The following is an 18,603-nucleotide window of genomic DNA, read 5'->3' as shown; positions in this document are numbered from 1 at the left end:
CTCCGTGTCTTGGTGGATGTAACTGCACCACCGAAGGTCACCCGATGCAGGGATGCAGCCATGGGGGATGCCCCTGCGATGCTCAGGGATGGAGAAGCGACTCTAACACTGATCAAACACCTAATTCCAGCCGTCTTCCAGGCAGCGCTCCGGGCTCCATAGAGATCCGCTCACCTGCGGCTGCTGCAGGCGGCCAAATGGGGCTCAGCTGTGGCAGGGGCTGGGCAGGTTATAAAAGGCTGGGCTGCCCCTCGCTGCTCCTGCCCTGGCTGGGCTCTGTGTGTCGGTGCTGCAGCCTCCCTCTCGGCACCCACTCGGGGTCCGGCTCCGGAAGCCCCCGGGGCGATGGATCCCTGCGGGATGCGGCAGCCTCCGCCCGGCTGAGGAAGGGGAAGGCTCGGTCCAGCCGCCGGTGCCCCACAACCAGCGTGTCCCTGTCGCTTCGGGGAGCCGGGAGGCAGCCCCGCGGGGGGAACCACGGGGACCGCGCTCCGCCGCCAGGCCTGCGGGTGGGGTGGAGTGGGGGGATTCGGACTACAACCCCCATAGTGCCCCGAGGCGGGCGCGGGGCACGCTGGGAGTTGTAGTCCCCTCTCCCTTCGGGGAAGAGGCGGGCGGCGCCCTGAGGACTACAAATCCCGTCGTGCCCCGCGAGCCGCCCGCCCTGCTTGAGGGACCGGGGATTGCGGTGGGCACCGGACAGCCACCGACAGCTCCCCCCCGTCCCGGCCGGTCCCCGGGGACCCGCCGCCGCGGGCAGCGGCGCGATGGGCGGGGAGGAGGAGATCGTGCGCATCGCCCGGCGGCTGGACAAGATGGTGGCCAAGAAGAGCGCGGTGAGTGGCGGCGGCCGGGTCCCCGCTGCGGGGTTGGGGTGCGCGGCCTCCCCGTTACCCGGTGCCGGGGCTGGCGGCTGCAGCATCCACCGCCGCGAGGCTCCCGTCCTCGCTGTGCCGGGCTGTGAGACCCGCCGCGCCCATTGTGAGAGAGAGGGCCTCCCCCTTCCCCAGCCTTCATTTGGGGGGCCTCCTTCTGTGCCCCCCCCCCCCCACTGTCGCTATCGCGATAGAACAGACGCCCTGTCCCTTATCACGGTGGGGTTCCCTCCCCTAGACCTGGCGACAGTGGGGGACAGTCCCCGTGTCCGTTCCCCATCCGTTGCGGTGCTGCAGGATCCACCCTGTTCCACCCCACCGGCCGTTATGGGGGGGGCGGCTCCATCTTCCCTATGGGAACCCTTCCTCCCCCCACCGCAGTCCCCCTGCCCCACACCTCAGCCCCCAGGACCTCACCCCGCTCCTGCTGGGGTGTTCTCCTCCTTGGAGCATCCTCAGCCCTCGAGCTGGGAGCCGTTGGGAAGGGGGATCCTTGCACATCCTTCCCATCACGGGTGTTGGAGCCCTGTTGTGTGCCCTCAGGGAGAACCCCAGTGCTTCTGTACTTGCCTCCTGCATCCCCATCCCATGCGAGCACCACTTCTGCTCACTCTCATGTGGTGTTTGGAGCATGGAGGGCTGCCCTTGCTGCTGTCTGCATGCTGGGGGTCTCACAGGGTGAGAATCTGCCTGGAGGGGCATTAAGAAGCATTTCCCTGCTTAATGGGATGCATTTGTTGGTGCTTGTACAAGTACCAATTCGTGACAAGAGTCACGAGTGCTAAGGCAGCAAGCTGGGTGATGAGGGTTTGTGATGGAGATAGGCTGTGCATCTGTATTTGGGGTGTATCTTGGGGCTGTGGGGAGCGGGAGGTGATGGATGAGGAGGGGATGGGGTCAGGGAATGTGGTATTTGGGTGATGGGATGCTGGACGTGGTCATCATGTGAACTTTTGGATGCCGAACAGGCTCTGCCAGCAGCGGATGGGGTGAGCAATGGCAGTTGTGTAGCTGTTGTAACAGCCCAGGAGAAGAGTGTTTGGGCTAAACCACAGCCTGGGATGTCTGTTCCTGTTGATGGCAGGTTTTCAACACCATTGTTGAAATAGGAAAGGAGCAACTTTGCACAATTTGCTTCCCAGCTTCATTGGGAAAGAGGCAGCTTCTTAAAAGAGTGGTATGCAACGCTTCCTCTTGGCTGGCGTTTATATGGTACTGAACCATAGTGTGTGTGTGTTGTATATCAGCTAATTTGCTAACTCTTCCTGCAGGATGGTTGCCTGGAGTACCTGTTTGTTGCTCTAGTTTTTGCATGGATCCTCATTTGCTGCCAGTGTGCCAAGTGACTCCATTTCTGATAACGGAGACAGGAACCACCGGCTCATTTTGTATGTTAAGGGCTGGATTTAATGGAGTCCTTTTGGCTGCTGGAGGAACGGGAAGGTGTGAAACTGCCCGAGTGGGAAGCTGCTCATTCTGGGTATGGTAACGTGTGGTTTATGCTGGTGTGTGTTGCTTTTGTGCGCGCTGACAGCTTTGACTCTGCTTTGGCTTTCTCAGCATCTGTTTTGTAGGGCAGCATTGGCAGCTGGATTGCTTCCTGCCATGAATCGGGAATGTAGGGAGGATGGGCTACCAGGACAGGGACTGCCAGTGCAGGCTGCTCCTCTTCTCTACAATCATGGGCTCTGAAGGTCTTGTGCTGCCAATGGGCTTGGAGTGGTTGGTGTTTTAAATGAGCTCTTAAATGTGAACACTAGAAAGCCTTGTCTGATAGAAGGGGATGGCAGGGAAGAGCCAGCTGAACAGACAGGCATACCCCAGGCTGTGATCCCTGCCATTTCTCTGAGTGACTATCAATTTTAGGTGCCTATAGATTGCCTAGCCAGATTTTTTCTGGATCCAGGTTCTGGAATACAGTACTGATACAAGGAAACCTCATATAATGAGTTTCAAGTGACCAGCTCCTCAGCATCACTGCTTGATGGCTTTGCTCCTGGTATCAGCTCTTATCCTGAGCAGAGTGGGGTATTAATATGAAAACTAGGAAACAGCTACACTAAGTTTCATGCTCAAAGAGGTTACTTTGAGCTCTGACACCTGGATCCTGAGCTTTAGGTGGGTAACTGAAGCTCTTGCAACTATGCCAAATTGTTCTTGGGAGCTAGGACTTGCCAGGTAAGGACAACAAGCTAATGCTGCAGTTGTTCCATACACCAGCAAAGATGTGTAGTGCTCCAGTGCTCTCCTGTTCTGCTCATTCCAATATCTTGGATGCCTCCAGATTGTAGGATCTCCTGTCTGCCCGGAACAGCAATCCCTGCAGAGTGTTGGTGGTTTTCCCTTTGGATTCAGCTTTCTGAATTGATTCCCGTTATCTCCATACTAAGAGCTGAGGCACTCACTGAGTTTCTCTCTTTTCCTCTCCAGGATGGTGCAATGGATTTACTGAAAGAACTGAAAAGCATGCCTATGACTTTGGACTTGCTGCAGGTGAGTTGCACAGGGTCAAAAAAAGCTGAAGTCTGCATCTGGCTGAGTTCAAAGTGTTGTCTAAATCAACTTAATAGATTTATTTTTGCTTCTTGCCTCACTCAAAGCATCAAAATAAATGTTAAATCCAGAAAATAGTACTGAACTTGGGGTTTGGAGGGGCAGTTAAATAGCTCTGGGGCACCATGTGCTGCCTGGAACTTGTGTGCAGCTGAGGCAGATGTGAGTAACTGCTCAAATCTCTTCTTAGGCTTCAAGAAGAGGAAAGACCAGGTTAAAGTAGCAACCACAAAGAGCAGTCATGGGAGAAGTTCTTTAAGTCTTTGTGATGGTAATATTTAGGACACTGGGAAGTATGAACAGGATTACAATACAGAGATTGAGATATGCAACTTGGGTGTTTTCACTTTAAGCTTGGATGTCACTTCTAGATGTATAGAGAAGGTATTTGTGGGTGAGTGGATGTCTGCTTCTGGTCAGATTGAGTGAGCTGGAGCATCATCTCACTCTAACCAAAGGAGATAATCCTTCTGCAGGTCCTTGGATGCTTCATATCTTGGCCATTGCTTTGACTTCATTGTGCTTATTTCTGAGTTGGGTTAGTAACAAATAACAGATCTGGTTTTGAGTGATTCATTTGAACGTTCACTTGCAGTCCACCCGCATTGGGATGTCAGTGAATGCACTGAGGAAGCAGAGCACAGATGAAGAAGTGATATCTCTTGCCAAATCCCTCATCAAATCTTGGAAGAAACTCCTAGGTAAGGAAATCAGCATGTTCCTGTCAGATTTGACTTGGGAAGGAGCTGCCTTCAGCTGGAGGCTGGGTTTCTCGGGAGAGCTTGTCTATTGAGCTGAAAAGAATATTCTAGCAAACCAGCCTTTACAATTGCACCCTCTGGCTTTCAGGTTTTGCTTCCTGCCATGCATTCCGCTAGATGTAGCTCCTGTTCAGCTAGCTCATCCTTGAAAGAACATGGAAAGCTTCAGGATTACATGTACCTGTCCATATAATAAGTAGCAGCATTATCTGTAGGGACAATATCTGCATTCTGAACCCTCTGCCCCCTCTTCTGTGCTGTGTGGCATTAATACAGGCTGTGCTGTCAGCCTTGTGCAACCACTTGGAATGAGAACTGCTGGAATGCATTTGGGTGATGAGTTGTAGAAGGACTTCAGTTTAACACCTTGTAGACAAATTCACATGTACTGCTTCCTGCTGGGGAGGCTTTCATAGTGATGGATGCCATGAGCAAGAGCTTGTAGTTCTGCCTGAGGAATCTTTATGCTGATACAGCACAGACTAATGTTAAAATCACAGATGGAGGGATTGCAAATATGGTTTTTGTAGTAAAAGAATGAGGCATTGTCCTGCAGTGCTGAGGTTGGAGGGGCAGCTCTGCCTGTGTCCTGCTAGTGAGACCCTTGTGTCTCCCACTCTATACTTGTGGCAGAGTACCTCAATGTGAGATTAAAATGTTCCTATTTAAGCAGATCTTTCGGGCAGGTGTGTGTAGAAAGAGCAAGAACAATGTAGTGTTTGAGGCCAAGTGGAATGTGCCTGACCCTAGGCTGCACCTCATTTGATAGGCTAAAGGCATGTTAGAAGCACTTTTCCTGCCCTGGCTGGGACTGTCACTTCCACGTGAGGCTTGATGTGTATTGGCCAGGCTGAGACACTTTACCTCTGGGCCAAACTTGGTCTACAGCCTAATGAAAGTCCTTTCCAGGGTTTTGCTATTGGCTTTCAGCAGCACTTGGGAAACAGTAGAAGCTGTATTCCCAGAAGGACCAGCCTGTGCTGGCCCATCAGGTGGTGTTGGCTGGAAATGCTGCTTTAAGTGGTGCTTTAGAGAACTTGATCTAATCAGGACTCCGCAGCCAGGGTGTCTCTGTGATGAGGCATGTCTTGTGAGAAGCCTGCGTCCTAGGCAGGGGAGGTGATTGCTCTTTAGTTTGGTGAGGAAAGCTTTGGTTTGAATTAGTTTCTGCTTAGAGACAAGCAAAAGGTCTGTTGGAAAGCACTGAAAGCCATAAAGGTGTTCTTTCTCCTGATTCTTCTTGGAGAGTAATAACTTGCTTTGGGCCAACGCTGTGTAGTATTAAGACATTGATTAGTGTGTGCAGGCTTGTAGCATAAAGGCCAATTCTGAACCCTTCAGCATCCATTTTTCTTCTGAATACAGATGCTTCTGAGGACAAAAGTGAGGAGAAAAAGAAAGGCCTGTCCTTGCCAACATCCTCCTCGAAGGAGACTGGTAACTCAAGAGACCAAAGGTAATGCTTCCCTGTAACCAAAGAGGGTATTGTTACAGAATTTGAGCTTTCTTAAGGTGTCTTGCATTAATTTTTACTTTTAAGTGTCTGAGTTGTGAATTGTGTAGTCGAATTCCTGGTCAGAAACACCAGAAGAGGAGACTTGCTCAGATATGGTGTGTGGTGTCTTTAATACTGTAATGCAGAAGCATACCTCCACAAAATAGAGTGGTTTTAGTGAGTGTTGTGGTTTTATTCACATCTTATTTAATGCTTTTCTACCCTTGGTCATATGTTGAGTTTTCTATGAGTAAATCATTCCTCTGTTTTTGTGTTGCATTTTCATATATTTTTGCTTATGTCTAACTTTGACCTCCTTAGAATGAAGATGAGTTTTGGCCTTTGCAGTCTTAAGTGATGGATGGGTTTGATACATCACTAGAGTCAACCATTTCTTTGTCCTTGACAAATCCCAGCAGAAGTCCTCTTTCACCTACCTGGCAGGTCTGCTGCACGCTTGCTCCATGCCATGCCTTGAATGTTGCACCCCATTTCCACTGTCTGCACTTGCCAAGCCCGTGAGGAGGAGGCAGTGATGAAAGGGGAGGAGGAAATGAGATTTAAAACTTTGTTCCAGAGACAAGAGACTTCTCTCAGCCTCACATCCCAGGAGGGTCTGTGCTTCATAGGTTTGACTTGTAATTTAGCCAATATCCCAAGTTTGCTGTAAGATTTAGAGCACTAAGGCTCTGGTCCTGCTGGTTTGCAGGCTCTCCCATGTTTGCAGCCTGTCTTTGGTCCCTTTCTTGTCACCCTGCCCTTTGCTTTTTCTTTTTTGCTCAGATCTCTCAAGGCTCGATGTGCTTTGGTGTGAGCCCTTCCAGCTCTACACAGAGAAGGCTGCTGGTGCTGAGCTACTTTAATTGACTTGCATCTTTGGTTATCTCAATCCCATAAAGTGTGGATTTGCAATGAAAGTACTGGGGATACTTCAAGCCATAATCAAATCTCATAGTGGTGGAGTGCAACACAAGAGCTAGGGCTATCTAGATCTGTGTGTGTGGTACATTCAGTGGCAGTCAGTGTCAGTGGGACTGGGTAAAAGAAATAGGATGGATTCTCCCAGCTGCTGTTTCCTTTTGTCCCAATGGGAGAAGATGAGGGTTGGAGGCCCAAGAGGAGTCAGGTAGGAACTGAGTCAGTCATGGGTAGGAGCCTTTGTGCATGCCCTTACTGGTAAAAGGAGGCAGATTTCCCTCCAGGATAAGGGCAGAAGCCTGTTTGGAATTGCTGTTGGCTGGTCCTGATGGGGAAAGGAGAAGGCAAATACTACTGACTTGGCTGGTACTGCTCAAGCCAGGAAGCAGTTCAAAGAAATAAGCTTCTGATTCAACCTTTGGAAACTTGACCTTGTGGAATGTGGACCCTGAAGGGAAGGAAGTGTGAGGCATTCCCTGGGCACACTGCAGCAGACATTTGATGAGCAAAACAAGCTGGGCCTGCTAGGACATCTGGTTTGAAGGCTGAGGTTTGTCGTTTCACTTGGACTAGGATCCTGGCTGTAGGTAGAGAGGCAAACCCCTGCTGTGGCTCCTTGCTTTGTCAGACAATTACTGTGGGGTATGTGGAGTGGAGCTTTCTGGCTTGTCATTAATGCTCCCCTGTGCCTTGATGTGCTGCAGATACTGTAGAGCTTTTCTCCTTGATGCTTTCTACATGTATTCAGCCTCCATCTTCTGAGTAACAAAGTGTGCCCTTGGCTGGGAAGGATAAACAGAAGCAAATGGATTAGTGTAGCATAGACCAGCAGAAGTGGCCAGCTCCTGGGGTCAGCCTGAGCCAGGCTCTCTTTAGAGACAGGAATGCTCCAGTGCTGCAAAATAAACCACTAATCTGCCTTGACAAAAAGAGAATTTATTAGCAGTGAAGAGTCTTTGCTCTTGGAAGCACAGGCTGTGATGAGGAGAGGCTGACTAACTGCTCAGTGTGCGATAAGCTGGTTCAGATGAGGCTGCTCTCGAGACACCAAAGAGATCAGCTTGTAGTCAGATATTTCAGCCACTTAGTCTGATCCTTTTTGGCTTAGGCCTTGCTCTTCTGTCAGAGAAACTTGAAGAGTTCTTGGCCTGAAGCTTGTCTTGCTTTCTGGAGCACAGATGTAGAATTCCCTCTGTAGTGACTAAAGAGCTGCAAGACCTGAGGGCTCGGAGCCAGCCAGTGTGGAGCTGGCACCTGGGAACTCACATTGCTGCATTACTGTAATCCAAAGCATATTCTGTTGTGCTGGAGTATCTTAGACCATTAGTGTAGTACACTTTAATGGGCTGTGTCTAATGTTTCTCTGTCTCTGGCAGCATGAGCTTTTTCTTTTCCAGGGTTCTCTAAACTGCTTTTAATAGGAGGTCTTGGATCTGTGGCCTGAATTCAGCTCTTCTGTGGGACTTCCTTCCAGGGCAGCCCTGAGTTGTGCTGCAGTCCCTGGCTGTTGCTTTGCCACCATTTGTTCCAGCATTGCCTTTTTCATGTATAAGCTTTTGTTGCCTGCATGGATTTACAAGCTCTTTCTCCTGTTTAACAGCAGCAGCGTGAACCACAAGGAACACACAACTCTTCTAGGTGTGTTTGAGCTCTTTCACAACTACCCTAATTACGAACTAACTTCTGAAGCTTCATAGACTTTCTGTGCAGTCTTTGCAATGGCTGAGAAGTCTGTTGTCATCTCAGACTTGTGTGTGTATGTAGGTGAATGTCTTTACTTTTCGGCTAACAGCAGTGGGATAACCACGCATCTTGTCCAGCTTTTTTTCCACCTGGAGGGAGTGGAAATCTTTATCCCAATCTAAATATTGAAGTCCATAGCATTGGCAGATAGAACCTTCCTGAAAAGCAAGTATTACCTGTGTAAATACTCATTTAGAGACCTGGCTTTAAGTATTGAAGGTCAGTGTTGAGTTCACATGAAGTGTGTTGCTCTGGAAGACCTCAGTGTCACTGGTGCTTCCAAAATGAGCCAGAAGTTGTCTTCTAATTCATCTCTCACCTTTACAGTTTGAAACCTGCTCTCAATCAAAACCTGTCTTGCTAAAACCATTTCTTCATGCTTTTGTCTTCAAGTATGGAGGGTTTTTCCTGCCATCTTGTAACAAGCTTTCCAGTATTTCAGGACTTGTCCTCAGAGTCTTCCCTGCTGCAAACCACTCCAGTTCCATCAGCCTTTCCCTTTATTGTAGGTATGTTTTCGAGGCTTTTTGCCTTTGTCCTTTGGGAAGTCTCATTTTTCCAGCCTGGTTTTATGCAACATGATCAGCTGTGATTTTAAGCAGAGTTATTTGAGTCGTGGATGCTTTGCTATATACACCGCATGTGTGCTGCCTGTGATCTGTGCATAGCAGCTCCTTAGGCACAAAAGTACCTGGTGGTGCTTTGCACATCCCAGATGGGAGAAGCTCATGGTCTGATTGATTATTTGTAAGTTCAGATGTTTCTTCTTTGTAACGTGTGCAGTGTAAACCCCATTGAATGTTTTGAGCTGTTTGGACACAAAACTATTCCTTAATAGCATCCTGCAGTGCTGACCAGTAAAACAAGCTGGTAAAAAGTGATTTTATTCAGCTACTGGTCAGAGAGCCACACTAAGCTTGCAATATCATCTCCCTCAGAGTGTATCTGTTTCATCTGAGCAAGAAACGAATCTTCTGCTATGGTTTGACCTGGACAACGTGCTGAAGGTGCATTGGTGGGTACTGCTTAAAAGGGCCTGGTGAGGTTTTGAACTGTGGAAATCCAGTAGCTCTAATGATGATCTGCAGGCTTTAAGGCACTGCGGAGCCAAACTGGATCTGGACTCAGCAGCAGGGTCTCCCAGGATAAATCCCTGGAGTTGTCTGGCTCAGCTTGTGCAGTCGCAGATTCGGAAGTCTTCCAGCTTAGCACAGTTTTATTGGGGGCTGACTAATCCCTTCCAGGACAGTGAAGTGGAAGTGCCTGGTCATAACATTACGTTTTGCTGGCAGTAGTGACCCAGCTGAAGAGCAATTGTCAAACCACTTGGATCTTCAAGGACATGTTGCCAGAACGGCAAGGGTGAAATCTCAGGGTTTCTCTTTCTTTTACTGCATTAATGTTACCAGGCACTGGCCATAAATACAGTGCATTTTATGACCCAAACACCAAAGTTGGAGCAATCTCTGCTGAAAAAAATTGCTGTTCTGCTGCTTAGATTTAAGGTGGAGGGAGCTTGCTCTATAAAATCATCTGGGAATCATAATAGGCCAGATCAGTATTTGCAGGGCTAACTAACTCTACATGCAGATGTTAAGCTTTATGGGCAACGTGTCTCAACACTGTGGGTGTAGCATCAGCTGAGCAGCTCAGTGAAGCTCCTTTCCAGCATGCCCAGTGTGTGCGAGCCCAGCCTGTGCAGTGATCCCTCACACTGATGGTGCAGGCAGCAGGTCTGGGTGCTGGTTCTGTGCCTCCAGTCTCCCCAGCCAGCTCCCCTGGTAGATGACCTGAGTCAGCCACAGCAGGCTGGTGTTTGCATTCCCTTGCTGTGCCCGTGATTGCTTGCAAGTGGAAATGAAGTTATTTTAGTGAGGGAAACAGTATTTCAGTCCTGTGCGAGCTGTGTGTGGTTGTGCAGGGGTGCTTTTCTGAGGTGAGTAATCAGAGTCTTGCCCAAGTTACAGGAAAAAGGAAGATCCTCTTATGTATTATGCTTTGTTTTAATATTGGAGCCGAAGGAGCCTTTTTCTTTCTCTTCCTTGGCATGGCAGCTCCTTCTTCTGTAGGTTTCTCTGCTTTCTGCCCCAGAAGGCAGCGTGCTGCACTCCTTGTCAGCTGCAGAGAGCTGGAGCGCTGCTTCCACTTCAGTTCTCTTTCCTGCTGACATCCTGGCATGTGAGATGAGGAGCCACCTGAGATTAACCTTAATGGTGGCTTCTGCTCCCTTTCTGCTGAGAGCAGTTATGGACTTGGTGTCCTGTGAAGTAAGAAGAGGATTAATGTGCCATGGCTCTGCCCTGTGCTACCAGACCGAGATGGTCTCAGCGTGTGTTTGAGTTACCGCTGGTGTCCAATGGCTTTGGAGTAGTATTTTCACTTCATGCCCAGTGATGCAGCAGTTGTGTGGGTGAATAATAAGTTGGTTGGCATGTGGATTAATCCCTGCATTTACAGCCAGCAGAGCCACAGGAGAGCTCGTGGCTGGGTTGATGGTGCTGGTTGCTCTATCGTGCTGATCCGGGCACGTGTCTGCGCTGTTTTCCTCTGACTGGTTTTGTGTTGTGATTAACAGGATGCTTGGCCACATCCCTGCTGATCGCTGCTCTGCTCTCAGGGCCCCGAACTGAGACATTCTGACAGGTGAAGTTTCTCTTTTAGCTCCAACAAAAGGCAGGAGCCTCCAAAGACTCCGACCACCCCCAAAATCACCACCTTCCCCCCGGCGCCCGTCACCTGCGACGCTGTCCGCAACAAATGCAGAGAGATGCTGACAGCAGCTCTGCAGGCTGATGGTGAGTGCTGGGGGGAGGAATTCCTGCACTGCCTGAGGTGCTTCGCAGCTCCTGCTGCATCCTACATATAGGTCAGCACCTATAGATACGCTCTACTGAAGCAGCCTTGCCAAGGGGTTATTACCAGCAGCTCCACTGGTCACCCCTTTGGCACTCACTGCCACTGCAGCATCTTTAGATGCTTCTACATGGGCTTGGCTTGAGCCAGAGGCACAGCAATGTGTTAGGTGATGGCTAATAAGCACATGGGGTTATGCTCTGCAGCCTGGGGTGGTCTGGCCAGTTCAATCTTCAGGTGTGCAGGTATTTGCTTCCCTTTCTAGGTCTCAGACTCGTCTGTAAAGTGAAGCTGCCATCTCTGCTTACCCTTGGGCACAAAGTGGAGCTGTAACTCAATAGATGGAAACTGTTGGTAACGGTGCTTATGCCAGTCACTGTCTGCTCTCAGACTCCCTCCCCTGCCTTTGCAGGCTGGAGCCTCTTAAATACTCTGGTCCTGTGTGGATCTGGGGTGGAACAGGGTCTCTTTTGCACTCAGACTGTGCCATCTAAAATGAAAGGCAACTGCAGGTGCTCAGCGCTTCTGACAGGCAGATTTGAAACACCTCAAGCTGAACACATGCTTGTCTCCAAATTGCAGATCCCTTTGGAAAATTGGGGTCTAAGCACTGTAGAGTTTTATTCATTTGGAGCCAAGGAATGTAGAGAGCAGATGGGGAAGTTCAAGTCTTTACTTCCAGCCTTCCTGTGCATGTGTTTATATATGCTGCAGTAAATACTTTGTATACCTCTTAGAAAAACCCTTTCCAGATGGAGCCTGGGAATGAGGCCACTTGAGTCTTTCACTAAGCTCAGTCTGTGCCCTATGGCCTTTACTTTATGGCAGTGGTTACCATAGCTGGTGTCCAAAATGCAGTTACTGCACTCTGTATGATGCTGTTTAGTTGATGAGTGAAAGAAGAGGGGACAGCAGAGTCCCGAGGTGAGAAATGAAGGCTCCATTCCAATGCTGCATGCTTTTGTGCCCTGCCAGGTTGTGGGTCTGAGTAGAGCTACTTCTCATTGACACCAATATCTGATGACACTCAGTTCCTGCCTGTATATGTTTGATTTCAACTGCACCAAGAATATACTGGGAAACTATGTTCTGGGGCCAAAGTTCTTGTTAGGTTTGTCTGGTGCAGTCCATTAGAGAGGCAGAGGGCACAGGCTGGCTGGACTGGTCTATTTTCATCACTGCCTTTTGCGGAAGGATTGGAGGGTGGGTAGAGCAAAGGCCATTTGATGCAAAGAGCATCTAAATCCAAATAGAAAGCTCTCTAGGTTTGTATCTCAGAAATCCAGAGCCTGGGGACCCCTTCCCTACTTGGAAGTCATTGACCTCGTGTTTCTCTTGTCTTCCAGATGACTATATTGCCATTGGTGCTGACTGTGAGCACATAGCAGCCCAGATTGAAGAATATATCCTTACTGTACAGGGCTTCCTCAAGGGCCTGCGTGCCTCCAGGCCATGAAATGAATGTGCTTGGAGGAGAAATGGGGCAGTTTGCCTTTGTATTAATGTTCTGCTGCAGCTCTGCTTGTCAGGGTTCTGGTTCCAGCTCTGCTTGGCTGAGCCCTGGCTCACTAAGGAGCCACCAGCGTGGTGCTGGGAGCTCAGGGCAGACCCCTTGCTGGTGTGATGGACATGGATATTCCCTTCCTGTTCACACAGGTGTAATTCCCATCAACATCCTGCTTCCTGCTCACCTCTGCTTTCAAATACATGCAGCTTCCCTGTGCCTCGTGTTGAGGAGAGTGAGCTGGTAGAGACAAAGCAATGGGAAGGATGGAGCAGTGAAGGTCAGGTTCATGTTGGTTTGAGATAAGGCAGGAGGTTGCTTGGTTTTGGGGGCTGTGAGCCCTCTTAGTGGAGGGTTTTGTGGCTACAATGCTGAGAGGAAGAGCAGGTTGAAGAACCTGAGTGTAACTGCAAACAAAGGTTACTTCCAGCACAGTGACACAGCCAGAACTGAAAGCCCTGGATCTGGGATTGCGTTATGCTCCCAAATCCAGCATTAACCTCCCAGAGCAGACACTGCTGTTGGGTCCCAGCACCCTCCTCTGTGCCCTGACAGCAGGTAACACTCCCTTGCTATTCATGAGTGGTGTAGAAAGTGCTTGGAGGCCTGTGGGTTGATGGCAGAGTCCTTAACTGCCCCGTACGCATATACCAGGATGTCAAGAACACCGACATGAAGTACAAGAACCGGGTGAGGAGCCGCATCTCCAATCTGAAGGACTCCAAAAACCCTGAGCTGAAGAAGAACGTGCTGTGTGGGGCCATCACCCCTGAGCAGATCGCAGTGATGACCTCGGAGGTGAGGAAGCTGGAGGAGCAGGTTTGCTGCTTGCAGGGCATGTCCTATGGGGTAGCTTGAAGCAGAGGGCTGCTCTGCTGCCAGGTTGCAGAGTGCACAGGGAGTGAGTAGTAATGGGGTTTGTGATGTTGGGGGGCAGTCTCTAGGGCCTTCAGATCATCACAGGGGCCTAGATATGAATCAAACACCAGGAATGAAAGGCTTTCTGTCTTAACACCCATCTGTTGGACCACCCTGTCCTGTTGACTCTTCCCACTGTGGTGGGTGTGGAGGTAAAAGTGGACAGATGGGATCTTTATTGCTGGTTTCTTTTTGAAAGGAAATGGCCAGTAATGAGCTGAAAGAGATCAGGAAAGCCATGACCAAAGAAGCGATCCGGGAGCATCAGATGGCCAAGACGGGAGGGACACAGACCGACCTCTTCACCTGTGGGAAGTGCAAGAAGAAGAACTGCACCTACACCCAGGTTGGTCTTCCTGCTCCTGCAGCCTCCACACTTGACCTCAGGACATGATCCATCATGGTCACGAGCTTTTCCTAGTCCATGACAGCACAAACTTTGCCAGTGTTGGAGAGAACCTCTTTGTGTGCATAAAGCTCTCCAGAACGTACTGCTTTTGCACAGTGGTTTTTGCATGTGCTTCCTTGGAAGCTTGTGTAGCTTCTTTTTGCTCTCTCTACAAGAGCAGCACCAGGGAAGCTTTCAGAAGCTGTGCAGCTCCTTGAAAGCAGGTGCTGGGAATGTGTTGATTCAGACAAAGGAGTGGGGAGAGGCTGCAGAAACCCAGGCACATTGATGGTATTAAAAGAGCAAATGAAGAATGTGGGTAAGACAAATCCCAACTTAGTCAAAAATCGAACAAGGAGCAAACAAAGCAGCGATGTGAGCAGGTAGAGGGGGTTTTCCTTCTCAATGGACAGCTGCTGCAAGGCTCCTGCATTACCAGTGCTTTTTATTCCTATGTTCTTGCCAGGCATGTGCTTTTGCTGTGAGTCAGTGCTTTAGAATGTGCAGATACCCAAAAATGCACCAGCAACCACACGATTGCTACCGAGGGGGTGTGCACAAGCTGGACCTGATGTGCAGGAGCAGATGAGAGCCAGGCAGCTGAGCAGGGATTTCCCTTGCATCCCACAGCCTTGCTCTGCATGGAGTAAGTCAGTTGGAAGCACTGCCTGGGCTGTCTCACCTCAGCAGCACATGGGACTCTGTCTCCTCCTGTATTGGACTGGAATCTAACTGTCTGGAATTGGGCAGGGGACAACAGTGTCTTTTAAATAGAAATATCAAGATTTCTGTATTTTTATTAGTGAAGTCACTATTTGGTGGCTGAGCTGTTCAGTTCCAAGTAGATGAAGTGGCATTTATGAAAGCACTGCAAGCCAGGCAGTAACACTGGGTGAGAATTCCAGAATGGAGCCCTCCAGCCTGCTTGCAAAACTTGCTTAATGTGCATCATGCAAATAGTGCCTCTTGCAGATTGGCTAATTACACATGTAGATCATAATTACCCCTCAGCACAGTTCTGCTGCCTGGCTCGCACAGGAAGTGCCAGCGTTTCGGTGTGGATCTGCCGTGTGGTGTTCAAATGATGTGAAAACCTGAGTTTTAGCACAGTCTGTGTTTCTGGCAAGGGCTGGGCAGAGGCAGCAGCCACAGCTGGGTTAAATATCACAGTTCCTGAATGGCTCCAATACAAACCAGCCTGGAAACGTGCAGGACAGAGCATGTTCGTGCGAGGCCAGGACACAGGACTGGTCTGTCAGTGGGGAAGGGCTGAAGTGCTGCTGTTACGTGGTGGTGTTTGGTATGTGCTTGATGGGGGTTTGTAGTCTCACTGCATCCCTTCCCAGGGGCGGCACAGGGAGGGATTTGCAGTGGGATTGTCCATCTCCAGAGCCACACACAGGGAATGGGCAGCAGAGAGGGTGAGGAGGGGAATCTGCTGCCCCACCACACCTCACTCTGGGTAGTGTGAGGCTAGAAAGGGCCCATGAGGTGTGCACAGAGGTGTCAAACACAACCACACTCATCTTACAGGGAGGCTCCTCTTGCTGTCCCAAGCCTCAGGCTCTCATTGATTTGACAGTGTGACCCCAGCACGAATCCCTGGTGGCCAGAGGGACGGTGTGACCCCCATGGGGTGATGGTGACTGCTCAGCTCTCCCTTCCCTTGTGTCCTCCCCAGGTGCAGACCCGCAGCTCCGACGAGCCCATGACCACCTTCGTCGTGTGCAACGAGTGTGGGAATCGCTGGAAGGTAGCACACCAAGGCTATTGCTGGCACTGAGGGGTGTTGGGTGGCTGCAGCACGATGCTGCAGATGTGTTGCTGCCCTCAGAGGTGCTTGCCAAGCACTGCCTGCCTCTAGCAAGTGACCTTTCCTCCCAGCACAGAGCTCCTGGGTTCATCTCATCTCTGCAGACCAGCTGGGTCAAGTCTTGCTTGCATTCCTTGTCTCCATCCTCACATCCCTTCTTCCATGTGCAGCCTCCCAGTGCTCCCCATGCTCCTTTTACCCCTGAGAGATGGTGGTGATGACATTGAGGATTCAAGTGCCAAAGAGCAATGGGTGGGAGATTCAGGCAGGAGCTCTTGTTTGGTGCCTACTCCAGGCGCTGAGCCCTGCCTCTGCAGAACCCCAGCTTCAGAAACAAGACATCACCTGCATCCCTGTCTTCTATGCAGCATGTGCATGCCCCAAAGCTCCCCTGGGCAGTGAGGTTTTCTAACGAGGGTTCAAACTCCCTTCTCTTGCAGTTCTGCTGATACGTGCCATGGCCTGAGAGCAGCAGCCTCAAGCAGCTCAGAGCGTGACCTCCATATACCAGCTCCAGTTGTGTTCTGTGTCCCAAGTGAGTTTGCATTGTCACACGCTGAGAGAGCAGCAGGGGGGGAGGCTTCTTCTCCACATGGGCCTCAGTAGAGAGCTACAGCCACGGGCTGCTGGGGGGAGCTCACTGCACACACGTAGTTATTTGCTCATCTAAGCGAGACTGGTCACTTCTTTTCCTTCAAAACTAATATTAAACATTTTTGTCAGTTTCTGACTTTTATTTGAGCTGTGGATGTGCAGCACTTGGATTTTTGTGGTGTGGAATTGAGCGGGAGCTTCACAGAGGGTCGGTGTCCAGGTGGATGAGGGCTGAACAGTGCCTGGACTGCAGCATTCAGTTGATTTTTGCAGTGATGTATGTACCTTGTCGTAGAACCACAGAGTGGTTTGGGTTGAAGGGACCTTAAAGCTCATCCAGCTCCAGCCCCTGCCACGGGCAGGGACACCTTCCACTAGAGCAGGTTGCTCCAAGCCCCTGTGTCCAACCCGGCCTTGAACACTGCCAGGGATGGGGCAGCCACAGCTCCTCTGGGCACCCTGTGCCAGCGCCTCAGCACCCTCGCAGGGAAGAGCTTCTGCCTCAGAGCTCATCTCAATCTCCCCTCTGGCAGGCCTTGAAATGCCACCAGCAAAGGCTGCTGCAAAGAGAATGTGCTGCCCAGGTTGTAACAGCAACTGTTTTGGGATGTACTTAAAAATCCCTCTTTTCCTAGCCTTTAGCTGGGCTGATGCAGCTCCAGGGGACCCCAATAGAGCCTCTGAGTTAGGGGCTGCTCAGGAGCAGGGGTGCACCAGCCACATAAAGGACAGGACAGGGAGGAGGGCGTGCTAGGCCTGGGTTAGGATTTCCTGGCACTCCATCTCTCTGTGGAACTAGGTCCTTGTAGCCAGGATCTGGGAGCAGGGAAGGTCAGGGCAGTTGCAGGGGAGGCTCAGCAGCCTGTTGCTATTCCTGCTTCCCATCGTGCAGGGCTCCTGGGCACAGTTCATCTTGCTACAAGGAGAAGCCATCAGTAAAGGAGGTGGAGGGAATCCACACAGTGAGAGCGTTAAAGGGAGTCCCAGGCACTTTCCTGCTTTGTGCCAGCTCTGCTCCTGGCTTGGCAGCTGAAAGGCAGCCTCAGTGCTCAGAGGGATTTGCTGGAGAGGAAATGCTGCAAATAGAGGAAACTTTCCAGAGGCTTGGACCTGGAGGAGGTATGGATTACAGCTATCGGTGGGAGCTGTTAGCACTTGGCTTTAGAAACACAAGAGGTCTGGAGTGAGCTCTGAGCTAGTGCTTGGAAGGGGTGAGATGAGGGAGCTGGTAGCAGAGCAAGCCTCAGGTGCCACCTCTGCAGGTAGGACCCTGGGAAGGAGACCTGCAGGATCAGGCTTGTTTTGGGATGTACTTAAAAATCCCTCTTTTCCTAGCCTTTAGCTGGGGTGATGCAGCTCCAGGGGACCCCAATAGAGCCTCTGAGGTAGGGGCTGCTCAGGAGCAGGCCTGTGCACTGCAGCTCTTGTGCTGCCAAGCAGGATCATTTGCAGTCACATCTTGGGGCATTGCTCCCCTGTTCCAGAGTGAAAACCAAGTATTTCCACTGGCTTTCCACCAGAGACTTTGGAGAGGAGCAAGCAGCCACATGAAAGCGCTGGGAAACGTGCTCCGAGCCCCTTTGAGGGCTGTGCTCTTCCAGAGGCAGGGATCCCAACCGGCTCCTTCGCTCAGGGCTTTCACATCATGGGGTGCAGCCAAGTCTCCCAAGAAGGGAAAAGATTCAAAGATGCTGACAACTTGTTTAAGCCTCACAAGCCTTGTGGTGAATTGGGATTATTCAACCCAGGCTTGGGAGGGAGCAGAGTCCTCATAGGAATGCTTGAAAGCTCCAGGAGCCAAAGGCTGGGCTGGCCGAGGCTCCGGCTTGTGCCCTGTGAGCAGGAACCAGCGTGTTACTGGTTGCTGTTGCCATCGTGTGTGCCTGGCAGGAGGGGAAAGAGCAGTTTGCTGACAAGCCTGAAGCAGGAAGGGAGAAGCCTGAGGAAGTGAGGGAAAAATCCTGGTTTGGGGCATTTTACAGGGCCATGTTCTGGGATAACACTGGGGAGAGTCAGGGAGGGGAAGGCCGCTGGAGAAAGAGGTGGCTGAGGAGTAAAGGTTAAGTATAGAATAAGTAAATTAAGACTACATAAAACTAAGGAAAAATCAAGGGTCAGGTATTTGGAAGTGCCTGGATTGGGAGCAAGAGCCAAACTCAATTTGGCTTTCCCTGGGTGAGACCGCTGT

At 50.6% G+C, this 18,603-nt stretch overlaps 1 protein-coding gene and 1 long non-coding RNA gene across 4 annotated transcripts; both read left to right on the top strand.

Moving 5' to 3' along the window:
* The first annotated feature begins 585 nt into the window (after positions 1–585).
* TCEA2 (transcription elongation factor A2) lies at positions 586–16,562 on the top strand. 3 transcript variants are annotated; one of them, XM_030502821.1, is made up of 11 exons: positions 649–836; positions 2,147–2,355; positions 3,306–3,368; positions 4,024–4,129; positions 5,555–5,645; positions 11,007–11,140; positions 12,545–12,601; positions 13,346–13,500; positions 13,820–13,966; positions 15,690–15,761; positions 16,262–16,562. In XM_030502821.1, exons 2-11 carry the CDS (start codon positions 2,188–2,190, stop codon positions 16,268–16,270), a joined length of 1,002 nt encoding a protein of 333 aa, XP_030358681.1. In that variant the 5' UTR covers positions 649–836; positions 2,147–2,187; the 3' UTR covers positions 16,271–16,562. The 3 variants fall into 3 exon arrangements, with proteins under 3 accessions (XP_030358680.1, XP_030358679.1, XP_030358681.1); XM_030502820.1 differs by lacking the exon at positions 2,147–2,355 and having other exon boundaries at positions 586–836; XM_030502819.1 differs by lacking the exons at positions 2,147–2,355; positions 16,262–16,562 and having other exon boundaries at positions 586–836; positions 15,690–15,806.
* Positions 5,652–9,398, top strand: LOC115615096. The gene is made up of 2 exons (XR_003993946.1): positions 5,652–8,854; positions 9,284–9,398. It is a non-coding gene; the product is annotated as an uncharacterized LOC115615096 (long non-coding RNA).
* Positions 16,563–18,603: the final 2,041 nt, after the last annotated feature.

The sequence above is a fragment of the Strigops habroptila genome, chromosome 13, assembly GCF_004027225.2.
Source record: "Strigops habroptila isolate Jane chromosome 13, bStrHab1.2.pri, whole genome shotgun sequence".
In the NCBI taxonomy this organism is placed as follows: domain Eukaryota; kingdom Metazoa; phylum Chordata; class Aves; order Psittaciformes; family Psittacidae; genus Strigops; species Strigops habroptila.
The sequence above is the reverse complement of the archived record's forward strand: the minus strand, read 5'-3'. Positions and strand labels throughout refer to the sequence as shown.